We start from the raw sequence: 14,257 nt of genomic DNA, 5'->3' as shown, positions 1-14,257 counted from the left end.
GTTTGAGAATACTGTGAAGTAGATTTTGAACTTGATGCCAAGACTTTGTATTACATGATCCATGTGGTCGCACACCAAAGCACAGTTGGTTTTACAGGCCCAAGAGTACCGAGTTCAGTGTTGGGCCGTTGGCCCAGGGTCTGCAAGACTTCTCTGCGGTAGGATTTTCGGGCTAGCCGGCCGCTCCCGCTTTAACCTGCTCTGGTAAACCCAAAAACCCAAGCAGCTCACGGAAGGAAGAACGCCCATCCACTCTCCCACTTGTATTGAGAAATGGCAACAATGGCTATATCCGTTCTTCCCTCTGTTGCTTCACTGGTTTCGTCCCCTTCTCTTAAACGGCGGGGCGCCGTAGAAATCTCCTCCTCTTTCATCTTCCGCTGTCCATCTCTTCAATCCCCTCCGCTCTCCTTATCTTGGAGTCAATCGGCCGTGAACGCTCGGCGGGGCAGCGGCTTCTTGGTGGCGTGCCTCCCTCCTGCTCCCAAGAGCGCCAGCAGAGCATCCACCAGACTCTATGTTAGCGGTAACACTCCCCGCCCCCTCGAATTCGCGATTTTGGCTTTATCTTGATTCCTTAAAGTGTTTATCGTGGGTAATCTTCAGTCTTTTTAATGCGATGAGAGAACACCATCGTGTCTAGAAAACCAAAAAAAAGGATACAAACTCGCTAATCTCCTAAACTTTAAGCTCCCTCAATGGCTATTATTAACAATTACTGTCTATACATCTCCAGTATTAACATATCCTTGGTACATTGGATTTGGGCCGTAATTTTAGCCTTAACCTAATAAGACTAAAATTAAGCTCAAATCAAATTTTTCATGCTTCAAGTTGCGGATATCTCACATAATTTGTTTTGGCGCAAAAGACATAATGGCATATCATATTTTGAAGGTATGCTATTTTACTGATCTTAGGCAAGATATGCCTAATGTTCAAGGTGTACACATTTACACTGTAATCTGGTGGAGATGCTTGCATAGTGTAACAGCTGCTGCCTAAATTCAGTCCTGCTGCCTCCAACTGCAAACTACCAAAAGAAGAAAGATCGACCCAGACAACTCCTTCAATTGTTTGAGAAAATCTTAAATTGGTTGAAATTGTGTAGGGGAAATGAAAAAAAAAAAAAACATCAGAAGGCCTTGCAATAAATGAGTAACAATTTTGGGATGTCTCTAGTTGCAAGCACTAGTAGTTTTGAACTAATCGGTCTCAGGATTTTTTTGTTAGAGGCTTGGTATCATAACTGCTTAAAGGAATGGGCTTCAATGGCTAGGCTTAAACAACTATATCCACACCAACAATGTCTCATTCATTGGCTTGCAATCATACCACACTATGTCCACAACCGTGACTATGCTGCCTAAACAAACAAGATGGCTGTCTTGTTGAGGCAAATACATGCATGATTACCAGCCCCAAAAGCCCAATAACCTAGCATGTAGCTTTTGTCTTGAAGCTGGGGTACGGGGAGTAGTTCGTACAAGAAATTTTTTAAAAAGAAATGCTTAGGAAGGAAGTGCTTGGATGAGTTCCCGAGGAGATTCTGAAGCGAGTGTGCCACCCTAAGTAGAAGATTCCTACTACCAATGGTCGGGTTAATATAAGCACAACAATAAACTTCTCTTTATTCGATGTGGAACTCAACAAAAGAAAAGAGATCATGAACTAGAGGCTTTAGGGTTTGAATCTCTTGGGCTAATATCTTGATGGAGTTACACCACGGAAATAAAACCAATAAAAACCACAACAATCTAGAACAATGTCGGCGGAAACGGTAGCGGGGCAGTGTACTGGTTGCTCAGGTGGATGAGTCTGTTACGGACCTTGCGCCCATGCCGTGCGCGCCCATATTGACATAGTAGAAGAGACGGGAGAGAGGAAGAACAGAGAGAGAAAAAGAGAGAAAGAGAGGAGGGAGGGAGAGGGAGAGAAAGGAAGAGAGAGGTCGGCCGGTAGAAGCTGGAGAACCTCCGTGCGGAGGAAGTGGAAGGCCGAGGAGACGCGGAGGTAGAGCCCCGCTTCTGCGTCCCCCGGCCTTTGCCTCTTCTGCACGGAGGCTCCTCGGTCTCCGCCGGCCGGCCGGGGCCGGCCTCTCTTCCTTCCTCTCCCTCTCCCTCCCTTTCGTGCTCTTGCTCTCTCTCCTTTTTCTCTCTTCTTCTCCCCCTCTAGTAGCGGCATCTTCGGTTTCAATACCGGAACCATTCCGGTCCACTGCCGGTACGGCCTGGGACACTCCGAATCGGGCGGTTTGGGACAGTTCCACATACCTTGATCTAGAGTATCCAAGATAAGTTTGAAATTGTACATAAGTTTTCTAGGATATGCTTTAAGGTCCAAACTTCAAACATTGGCAACTCATAAAATAAGCAAATTTCTCTTTATTCATGAAAAGTATCAGACCTTCAATTAGGGTTGGACTATATCCATGTAAAAGAAGGAACTGTAGTGGACTGAGCTTATGTCATTGAATTATATATTACAGATAATATTATAGTATTATTGCTTCTAGCATTTAAATGGCTTGACACCATTAGTTGCTACAAGATTTTTATTAACTCTTGGAATCAGGGATGAGGAACCAAACATGTGTTAGACTCATGGAAAGCACATCTGAACTAAAAAGAAAGCAACCATGCTAAGAAAAGAGGACATGGCTAAAGTTTTTGATGACTTGCTTGTTGTTGATGATCCTTCGACTTTCATTGAGACTATAACCTTGTTTGATGCTTTGTATCAAAAGGAAGTCATCGATAATGAATGCAAATAAATAATTTTTTAAAACCTTAAATTCTAAGCAATTTTTAAGACTTCTAATATTAGTCCTATCAAATCATACACTACTAATCCATAAATTGATATAAAAACCAAAATTCCTAAGCAAAGAAATTACATGGGAAAAACTCAAGTATCTTTGATGGAAGGACAAGAATTGAAGTATCATATTTTTTTAAAATCAATCTGTGGACCCCAACAAACTCTAGATAGTGGCATAAAAAATTAACAAAAAAATATTGTGATTTAGTTTTCATTATACTTATAAATGAGAAAGAAAAGACAAAAGTGTATGCCCTTCCTAAAACATATGATGATTAATATATTGATCCATGCTTGTATCTAGATGATATTCTTATTTGTTGGCACCTTGTTAGAAATCATGATGAAACCAAAATTTGTTTTCCAAAAGTTTGAGATGAACAACTTAAAATAGGCCTTTTTGATCTTAAGCATGATATTGATTAGGATTGCTAATGGGATAGTCCTCTATTTGTCACTTCATTTAAAAAATATTGAGGTAATTTAAATCCTTTGAACTTTAAAGCTGTTTCAACTTTCAATTAATCCAGTGTACTCCCTAAAAAAAGTTAGGTGGATAAGTATCTTAGCTTAGATACCCATACATAGGATGATCCAGGGTTTGCTGAACCAGTATTGTGACCCATATCGGTCGTCTACTGGTATAGTATGATACGGGTCCATACTGTGCATGCTAGAGCATAATGATATAGGGAGAGGGAGGGAGAGAGGGAGGAGTGGGAGGAAAAAAGAGAGAGAGGGGGACAGAGAGGGGGAAGGAAGGAGAGAAAGGTGGAGAGAGAGAGGAGAGGGGGAGGGAGAGACCTTTACTCACCTAAGAGAGAGAGAGAGAGAGAGGATGGTCTGATGCCATTGAGGAGTAGGGTGGAGGCGAGGGCAGTGATGTCGTCGATGAGGATGAGGTCAGTGAGCAATCGTGGAGCATTCGTGCACAAATCAACATCGAGATGAAACCCTAGATCATGGAGAGGGAGAGGGAGAGGGGGGAGAGGGAGAAGGAGAGGAAGGGCAAGAGAGGGGGGGCGAGAGATAGGCCTGAGTGGGGTGAAGGTGAGGGCAGCGATGTTATCGACAAAGACAAGGTCTAGGAGAAATCAGGGAGCAGTCGTGTATAGGTCGATATCAAGATAAGACTCTAGATGAGGGATTGGCTATTGACGGCAAGCAGGATGTAGTGGTGGAGAGATTGCAGGCGGTGAGAGCAGAGAGAGTCAAGAAGAAAGCCCTTGAAGGCTCTTGAAGAGGCATGGATGTTTTCAATGGGAAAAAAAGGCATTAGATTCAAAGCATCGGATTTGCAGCGATTTATACGCCAACTGACCCGCATGGCCGACCCGTCTAGGGTAGGCATTGGTTCGGTTGGATGCAGGTCGAACTATCAGGTTGGTTCTTTGCTATGCACCTGGAACATGACTGAATTTGAAAATTGGATATATGGCAGTGAGACTAAGTAGATATATTGGTAAGTATAGTCAAACTCATTGGATAATTCTACCGAGTTTTTTAATACCTTATAGGCACTATAGACTATAGTCTACTTTATACTAATTTCCCAAAAGCAGTAAAGGGTTACGCTCGATGACATCATGGTGATCAGCTTTCTAAAGAATAAATCGAGTATATGCTTATGTATTTCGTTTGGATCTTGATGCTATAGCTATTGTCTAAATAGACTCATATTTAGGAGTATAGTATGAATTGAACAAAGCTTAGAATGATCAAAGGTCTTCTTAGACATCCTTTTGGTTCCAAAACTTGTTCACTCCTGTTGTCTTTATCTATTATTGTACTATATCTATTATCGACTAAGAAATTAAAGTGCACGAATGAAAGATGAACCAACATTTTTGGATAAAGCAAATGGCAAGGAAGGTAGTCCTCAAGGTAAGTCTGAAATGAATTTGGTTGACCAAGGAGGGTAGTCCTGAAGTTATTAGTAGGGATGACAATAGGTGGGGTATGGGTTGGGTAGGCTATTACCTTACCGCCCCATACTTGCTTCGAGATGGAGCAAGGCGGGTGGAGTCTTGGGATGGGATGGGGTGGGTAGAGTTAGACTGGGTGGGTTGGATGGATCAGGTTGGGTAAAGCTACATTTTTTTTTTGCATATAAATCATTTTATTGTCTCGGAGATAGAATTTGTAAAGAGTGTATATATCCGGGTTGGGTTTGGGGTTGGTTTTGCCATTACCCATATCCTTTCTGAATTTGTTGCGGGTTAGGTGAAATCCACCCATGAGGGTCGAATTAGGTGGGGTATCCGATGGAGCGGAGTAAATTGCCACCCCTTGTTTTCAGGAGGATGATGATGTCTAATCTCACAACGAAATGATTGACGGTGTACACCTCATGCCAATGTTCGGTGCAGGCGGAAGTTCAATTAGACAAAGTTCAATGATGGTGGAAGTTCAATTGAGTGAATATGCCTGAACATGGAAGAAAACTCTTCATGCTTATGGTGGAAACACTTGTATAAGTGACATTAGGCTGAATTTTACCCTAAATGGATCCAAACCATGAATCTATAAGGTATTATGACACCCAAGTCCTTGGAGGTCTCATCCATGCCAGAGTTGTTGTGACGTTGTTTGCTACATGTTTTGGCTAACCTTATTTATTCTCGTGGAAATCAAGATACATGCTCATGGCAGTTGATAGATCAATTTGTACTATCACTTGTGGATATGTGATTGAAGGACCTACTTCAAAGCCTAGTTTGTTAGCACTACTTTAGATGGATACAATCTATATTAAGTGAAGGTTTAGGAACAAAAGTGTATAAATTTATTGGAAAAAATGACATCACTCATTTTTATAAGCTCTGTTTTTTGACATTTTGTAGGATGATTGTTCAATATTTTATATTTTCTATTTTTTCCTATTTCTTCATAATTTATTGGCTTAACTTAATTTTGATTGATTAAAATTTGATGCTGTTTTGACTTCAAAGTGGGACTTAGGTTGAAATGTTCCAACCTTAAAGCTCGCAGTTCATGATTTTGTTGCTTTTGTTTAGTTCCATATTAGATAAAAAAAAGTCTTATTCTTGTGCTTCCACTAAGACACACCCTCCAACATTGTTTGATATGTTAGAAAGTTTTTCAGTTGGTGATTCCATGATTGTGGCCTGCTAACTTCGCCAAGCTGAGCTGGCTGTGCCATGCCCGCATGTGGTTTGAGTCCAAGTCATGGGTGCAAAGTGGTTGTAATCAATTTATCCATATAATTTTTTCTTTTCTCTTGGGCTTTCTTATTCCTAATTGTTACTTTTAATGCACACATTATTATTGGACAGTTTGGGTTGACAAAGCTGCTTAATGTAGCAGCTAATAATTAGTGAGGCCCTTGTTAAATGATGATGAGATTGTTTTAGCCTAGCTGTTAGAGCACAGAAAAAGTCCTTAGGCACTACCATGCTGCATCTCAACAAATAGATTGTAGGTTCTGATAGTGGGGTATATTAGCTATGAACTCGAGTTCCTAAGGATGTTGCGACTCAAACAAAACTACTTGTGGAAGTGATTATACCCATATAAGCAATTTCTTTACTCCTTGGGCTTGATATGCTTGATAAAGGGATACTCAGTTGGCCCACATTTATATATTATCTCTTCCTTTAACAAAGGATGTTATAGTATATAAATTTATACTTATAAGTTATAACCATGTATTTTTAGTGGCAGGATATATGTGTATATGCTTAATTATTTTGATCCTTATAATATTAAATACACGCCAGAGTCTTTGCCTCTTGGCATTGCTGATGACCGTGGTCAAATTAGACAATTTGAAATAAGTAATATCTTCTTATTCTGTTTTCCTTAAAAGGGCTTAATTATCTGTACTCTTATGTGCTGAATATTAGTTTGCAGCATTATTATCATTATTCTATTTAAAAGCCAGAGATATTACTCCCCACTTCTGTAGAAGGATTTGTCTTCATGGAATGCCATGCATGAAGCTAGCAGATGATAGTAGTATATCTCTTACAGAATTTTTATTTTGCTAATCTGTTTTTTGCAGGTCTTTCCTTCCATACAACCAAGGAAAGTCTAAGAAATGCTTTCCAGAATTTTGGTCAGCTTGTAGAAGGTGAGAAACACAGCAATTACATGAAAATAAATATAGTATGGAAATGCTTCTGGAATGTTTAGTTGTTTTTGTTGCATACCTTAATGGACCATTCATATATGTATCCGAGGAACATACATGGGCCGGTAAAAAAAAAGCATTGAAGCTTCTATCTTATGATTTTTGCAGTTACCCTTGTGATGGATAGAATAGCAAACAGACCAAGAGGCTTTGCCTTTCTTCGTTATGCCACTGAGGAGGAATCCAGAAAGGCCATTGAGGGGATGCATGGGAAGGTAATCCTATAGACCTTTTCTTGGGTACGATTGTTAGAACTTAGAAGTGTACGAGAGATCTCTGACTGAATTGGCTATATAGCATGTTGGCTTGTTTCTTGTTATTAATAATTAAGTTTAGCTACCTTGCCATTCTTAATTCTCCTTGTAGTCATATCCATTTTGTGAACCCCCAAAGAATTCCATTTAGACGTAGAAATGTGTCGCTTAGATGACAAGCTTCTGCCTTTTAGCTTGGGGGCATGTTGTCTGTTTCTCATATCCAGACAAGTGTTCTTGATTTATATCTCCTTCTTGATCTAGTTTATATCAGTATTACAGAATGAAGCATATGGTTGTGTAAAGAATATAGTGGATCCAAACTTATCAGAAAGATCTTGTTATGATAGAGGTTAGTGGATCTAGACTTAGCAATTTTCAGGGAATATATCAACCAAATGCTGAACCATGTACTATCTTTAATAGGCCTTGTGACCTGAAGAAGTGGTTCTCAGCTAATTGAGATCCACTAATTTATCCTACTAGCCTAGTCTAGCAATAAAACTGGTAGCAGCAACATAATGACTTGAAGCCTCTTATTCTCTCTTGGAGTCATGGAGGACTTTTCTTTTCTTAATGATTCAACATTTTTCTCATTGTCCTATGTCATGTATGCAACTCTAGACATGTCAGATGACTGTCTTAATGTCTTATGACTGGAAAATCCCATATGCTTGTTTGCAACCACTGGAAACATGTGTGCCAGCCTTAGGAAGGGCTCCAGGATATTGCCTAGTCTGCACTTCTACTTGTTCTAATTGGAGCTTGAGGAGTGACACATGTAGTGAATGCGTTGCAGAGTGGGTGAATTGTGCTAGTGACTATCAATTCTTACAACTGTTAGATATCACACATACGTGTTGTGAAACCTAGAAAATCACAATTATCTTATCATTTTATTAATTAAAAAAACTAAAGGACTTACTTAATCTTAATGAATGACCACTTAAAGGAAAAACTAAAAGGATCGGAGTAAACTCTATCCAGTCTCGTCTATACCTGTTCATCAGGCTATCTTTAATTGCATCAACTATAATGTGATCCATTGTAGGTAATGCGTAATAAGCCTCCACTGCCCTAAAGGTTTTGGAGATGAAGGAGCTACAAAGGTCATGTGAACAAATTTCCACCCTTCTTACCTACTGACAACAGAATCTTATTATAGTTTGCAAGATTGGGCTCGGTTTCAGGTCATCAGCTTGTGAATATTTTTCAGCCACTTCATCATGTTTTGTAATGAAGGGAACATGGTTTTCAGGATCAAAGCATTCAATATGAGTGCATCTGAGAAAATGTGCACTCCTATAAGTAGGGAGGGTACTCATCCTAGCATGTAAGTCAATAGATATGAGGTAAGCATAATAATTGTGGAAGTATCTAAAAGTAGGTTGGTAGGATTGGAAATAGGAGTTTTTAGGAATGAAAACTTTTGGCAGTAAAGAAAAAAATCAAATAAAATCTTGTACTTTGGAGGAGTAGTTGGTTTTGGATTAGAAGCTGATTTGTTAGCAGGAAAAGGTTTAGCGATGAAAACAACTAATTATTGATCATATGCAGGGACTCCATGTTCTATTCTCTTAACAAAAGACAAGCTATCCAGCATAATGGTACACCAATGAGCAAACATGGAGTTGGAAGATAAACAAATATTTTGGTTAGAAATTAAGATGGAGTGGAAGGATGAAACAGGATGTCTCAAGATGGTGAACCTTACCTAGGTCTCTTTTAAAATTTTGGATTTTGTAATCTGGTGAACCTCACTGGCTTGTTTCTTCTTTGGAAATTTGGCACTATGTTAATTGGGATTTTTGTTTCGTTTTTAATTTGGAAATTCTAAATTTGCATGTTCAAGCCTATATTTTTGGAATATGAAATTATGCATTATGACTTGAAGTTTTATCCTATTTTTGAACTCTGACACCAATTTGTTTTGATCAGAATATATTATGTGTTCTATAAGATATTTGCAATTATGTATAAATGGAAAATATGAAAAATGGTGATCAAACATGTAAATCTCCAGCTAGGTAGTATATTTGTCCCCATTCGAGTTATCGATTGGGATTACTTCGGACACGTAGATAGTTGTATAAGGCCTCATTATAATTGTGGATGAGGTTTTATGGGGACTCTTAGCAAGTGGTATATATGGATCTTGAGGACTTATGTGGTTTCGTACGCATTATCAACAACAATTTAGTGGCTTCATGCAGTTTGCTGGTAAGGATTTCATGTGGCCTCATTTGTGGCAAGGATTTATATGGCCTCAAAGTGTGGCAAAGCTTTATAAGAGAAAATATAAGTTTACTTTGGCCATTTGTTTTTGAACAACTATTCAACTTATGCTTTTGTGTAAGTTATTTGGACCCTTTTTTAAGCGTGATTTTGAACCTTTTAAGATATTCTATTCTTATTGAAAATTTCACTTTTGAGATCTGATAATTAAATGATTTTGGTGAATTTCTTTACCTGAGCTTTCTAGTGACAATTTGGTCATGTATTTCATTTCAAGTTGTTTTTTATGGACCCTTTAGTTCTTTAATCATGATAGAAGCTTGCTTACTATGCTTTGTAGCTCACTTTCTTTGTTATACAATTCTTCAGAGTGTTTGGTGAGAACTCTAGTGGATTTATGAAAAGAAGTGGACTATATTTGTTAGAGTTGCTTTGGATTGTATTATATTCGAAGCGATATAAGAATCATAGTAGATATGTTATATTCCTTGAAGGTATAGTATTGAATATAATAGGATATGTTTGAATTTGTAAGTTGATTCTAACTGAAGTTTAAGTTGATTCTAACTGAAGTTTATTGTTTATGATGCACATCCAGTCATGCTCTATTCTATCATATGATTCGTTTGAGGATGATTGAGTTTGAATGTTGGTTTCAATTGATTATGGTGGTCATGCCTTGGGGTTCGAATAGCTTTTATTTTTCTTTTGTTTTTTCATTTCTATTTCTATTTACTTAAAACATTACAGGTAAATAGGGAAGTCCCTCTATTTGAATTCAAAAAGACTACTTAAAATTTCTAATTCTTCAAGAATATAAAGTTGATTTCCCAAATTTAGTTCAAAATTTCATATTTTAGCTCCGAGTACAATTTTAAACTTCCAAATGCTAAAGAATTTCTCAAACTTAAAGTTTCATAAATTCTACTATACCTAAATATTGCTAGAGCCAAAAGTCTCGTTAGAAAACTCTCATAGTGGTGCTTAAGATATCATCCATTATGGCACTAAACAACACTTGGTACCTCAGCAGGCTGATTTATTTTCAAGGTTTACATACCCATATATCTATATACATATTTCTAGTTTTGGGTAGGGTTATTACAGGAGAGAGTTTGGATCACAGACACTTAATAGTCTAATGGAACTAATATTGTCATATATGACATACTTGCATGTGCAAAAAATTAATTTGTTTTATTATTGGATCCCTGTGATGTATGTATCATATATTCTAGGATTTGCCATCTCAATATAATGATATAGTGTCTTGTCTATATCATGTGCTCAATTTGATGCTTCACTGGATTATGGGCATGGTCGGTGAAACCGTCCCGAACCGGGCGGTTCTGCCCATTTCGAGCCGTACCGGTGGCTCACCGGTGCGGTTCAGGCTAGAAAAATGGCACGCTGCTGGAGCCGGAGAAGGAGAAGAGAAAGAGAGAGCGAGCGGCAGAAATAGGAGAACCAGCTGCAGCTAAGAAATTTCGAAATTTTTAAGTGAAATCGGCAAATACCGACTTCACTTAAAAATTTCAAAAATTTCTTAGCCGCAGTCGGACCCCTGTTTCATTTGAAACAGGAGAACTGATCGAGGCCTTCGGTCGGCCCCCTAGGGCCCTCCGCCAGCATCCGCCGCCTCTCCTTCTTCCTCTCTCCCCTGCTCGCTCTCTCTTTCTCTTCTCCTTCTCTAGCTTCAGCAGTGTGCCCTCCCTTAGTATGGACTCAGCACGACCTGTACCGAGTCGTCCCGCCGGAGAACTAGTACGGTGCCTGGTGCCCGGTGCCCGGTGCCCGGTACCGGTTCTTCTGACCTTAATTATGGGTACCCAAAAGTCAGTTTTTTCAAGATGACAACAATCAACTCTTCATTGAATTACAATATGTTCAAATTTCAAGATACTAAAATTGGGTGCGTGATTGGAGGGTTCCCTCTTCCCCATTCCTCTTCTACTTCTTGGTTTGGGGCTCTATTTTGGGTGGGAAATATCTTAGGATAGGGTGGTAGTTAGGTATCCAAAGATGTCCCAAAGTAGATGCTTTCTATCTGTGGATTCTAAGTACCACATACTTCCTTATCCATTAGGCACTTTGTAAGTTAACTGTCATTGCAAGGGTATTTTTGATGGAGGATTGTCCATTAATAAGGAATGTAGGCGTACTTATGTTAGGTACAAATATAGAAATTAAAAAATTTTATTTTTATGTGGACTCTAGATCTAGAATTTTGTGGACTCTAGAATTAGAATTTTATGTGGACTTCAGTTTTTTTTTTTATACGGAGTCTTATTAGGATTTTGGGTTGTCTATATATATTTATTGCTATGTTAATTGAGAATATAGTTTGCATTATTGATATTTAAGAATTCAGAATATTGTTTTCTTCCTCTGCCTTCTTCTCCTCCTCCTCTTTTCTCCCCTCTTCTTCTTCTTCTTCTTGTCCTCCTCCTCTCTCTATCTTGCATCAATTTTAATTAGTTGCACTTGAACATTATTGAAGGTTATGGATGAAATACCGTTAAAATAGTAACAGAATATTTATTTAGAAGAGAAAAAATAACTATGATCAACAACTATCTTTTACGTTATAGTGTTTACTTATATTTCTACTTGAATGGCCATTTAGTGTAATAATAATAATAATAACAGTAATTAAAATGATATGATTTTGCTTTATTTAGTATATTTCTTAGATTCATTTATGTGCATTTCTGTACTTACTACAATTTAACTGAAATCATATAAAAAAGAAAAGAAAAATCGTCCCATTCACGCACTAACTCACCATTCTTTTTTATTCTTAGTTCTTGGATGGCAGGGTCATTTTTGTTGAATTTGCAAAACAAAGGTCAGAATTGGGCCAGGGTTCCAAACCAAGACATACACAGTAATGTGTGCAATTCATGGCATTTTGCATGCATATCTTCAGTAGTAGCACATCTACCCATCTTTATCCTTTGTTTATTCTCCTATTTATGTTTAACTGTAGGCTTTTTCCTGTCATGAATGTCCTACTCATTCTGAAATTGGAGTGCAAGATCTTTTTGGCCTATTAATTCTTTATGGATATATAGTTACAAGGTCTCATATACATCTGTTGAATGATAAATAAAATGGATTCCATTGTGGGCATTTTGCCATTGACACTGAAATGCTCAGATATATCCTGTTATTATTTGACTACGAGGTTGAGTTTTAGACCAATTTTTTTCTGTTGCATCTCCTGTTCCTGCTGCAGTTTTGCCAGTTTGAATGGCGAGCAACGAAGTGTGGTTGATATGTAACTACAGAGAAGTGGGCTCTAGAGGTGTTAGATGTGTCTAAAGGTTCTTCATCCATAGTAATTAGTGTATCGGTCCAAGGAGTCATGTGATTCTTTTATACATTAGCATGATCTTAATCATGTCAGCCAGTGGAAGCCCCTTTAGATGTTGCAGTTTTTGCACCAGGTTATAACTGTCTCTGACTTACGGTTCCTATGATACAGAACGGAGGGATACGTACTGTATTGATATTGTTCTGATCTTCATGGTTACTTGTTCGTGTCGAGATGCTTTACTGCATCTAAAATTTTTTCCTTTTTCCAAAGGCTTGTACAGAACAATCCATCTACCAGCCAAAATTAGGTAAGCAGCTGATGACTCCCATAAAAACCATCCTGTTCAATTGTTAGAGTAGTTTTGTAAACAATAGAAATATCGCTTGCCCATCATGGCTGTCTACCTTGTGGGAATGTACACCTATGACTGGGCAGAGCATGGATGTACCTAATTTAAACTCACATTCACTAGTAGTTTCCACACCAAATCACGTTCATAATTAGATACATTTTGCATTCCAAATAGAGTCAACAATCTTTACCAGATTTATTCCCCTTTATTTCTAGTTTACATGATGACAGAAGCCAAGTCTCTGGTCTACTGTTTTTTTCTTGGAGGAAACTAGGAAAGTCTCTGGTCTACTGTGATATACTATTTATAGCTGATTTTGACCTTTGAACGGTTTCCTATTCTAAGGCCACTCATGACCACTCGTAGGATCAATTCGATTTAGAGAGAGATCTAAGAAATCTATCTTGCAAGAAATGTAGGGACAATGAGACTTCTAACATCTCAAATTTGAAGGGGCTTCTTTAATTTCTTCTTCTTGTTCTTGGGCCCTTGCTCAAAATTTTGGTAGGAGCCCCTCTCAGAGAAATGCATTTCCTATGGTGCTCTGTTGAGAATCAAGATCATGGGGATTCCATTAAAAGCTTGCATAAATACAATCTCTGAGAGTTTGCATCGGCAGAGATTCAGCGAATCTCCAAAGATGAACATGTGGTTCCAACCATGAATTTATGATTAAGGGTTTAAAAAGTTGTATGAGAATAAAAGAAGAGGAATAAGGTGATGCCCATCTTCTTTGAGAGCTTGTAGCAGCCCAACCAGCCCACTTTAAATATGGTCTGGAGACAGTTTGCAAGCAAAATTGACCACGTCTCGAGTTGGATTGCACAACAAAATCTCTGTTTCTGTTGTTCTTTATTTTTATTTTTATTTTTTAAAATTGACTATATCAATGAGATCTATGATGTGGCAATCCATCAACTGGCTCGTTGTGCTTGAAATGGCCCTGACTCGAGTTTATTTGGGATTCTGAAATACCGGATCAAACTTGAATTACAGTTCAAAATAATCATTGATTAAAGTTTTATCTCCTATCCTGTGAAGATTCTGGCAACACCTATAGATTGACAAAGTTGATATAATAGTCGAGTTCAAGCTTCCTGGATAATTTTGACTATTTTTTGTTT

At 38.2% G+C, this 14,257-nt stretch overlaps 1 protein-coding gene across 2 annotated transcripts; it reads left to right on the top strand.

Moving 5' to 3' along the window:
- The first annotated feature begins 195 nt into the window (after positions 1–195).
- LOC120108363 (organelle RRM domain-containing protein 6, chloroplastic-like) lies at positions 196–12,624 on the top strand. 2 transcript variants are annotated; one of them, XM_039121945.1, is made up of 4 exons: positions 196–526; positions 6,845–6,913; positions 7,082–7,188; positions 8,785–9,131. In XM_039121945.1, exons 1-4 carry the CDS (start codon positions 274–276, stop codon positions 8,806–8,808), a joined length of 453 nt encoding a protein of 150 aa, XP_038977873.1. In that variant the 5' UTR covers positions 196–273; the 3' UTR covers positions 8,809–9,131. The 2 variants fall into 2 exon arrangements, with proteins under 2 accessions (XP_038977873.1, XP_038977872.1); XM_039121944.1 differs by lacking the exon at positions 8,785–9,131 and adding an exon at positions 12,267–12,624 and having other exon boundaries at positions 201–526.
- The last annotated feature ends 1,633 nt before the right edge of the window (positions 12,625–14,257 follow it).

Source organism: Phoenix dactylifera, unplaced genomic scaffold (assembly GCF_009389715.1).
Source record: "Phoenix dactylifera cultivar Barhee BC4 unplaced genomic scaffold, palm_55x_up_171113_PBpolish2nd_filt_p 001295F, whole genome shotgun sequence".
Lineage (NCBI taxonomy): Eukaryota > Viridiplantae > Streptophyta > Magnoliopsida > Arecales > Arecaceae > Phoenix > Phoenix dactylifera.
This window is presented reverse-complemented; position numbering and strand designations above follow the sequence as displayed.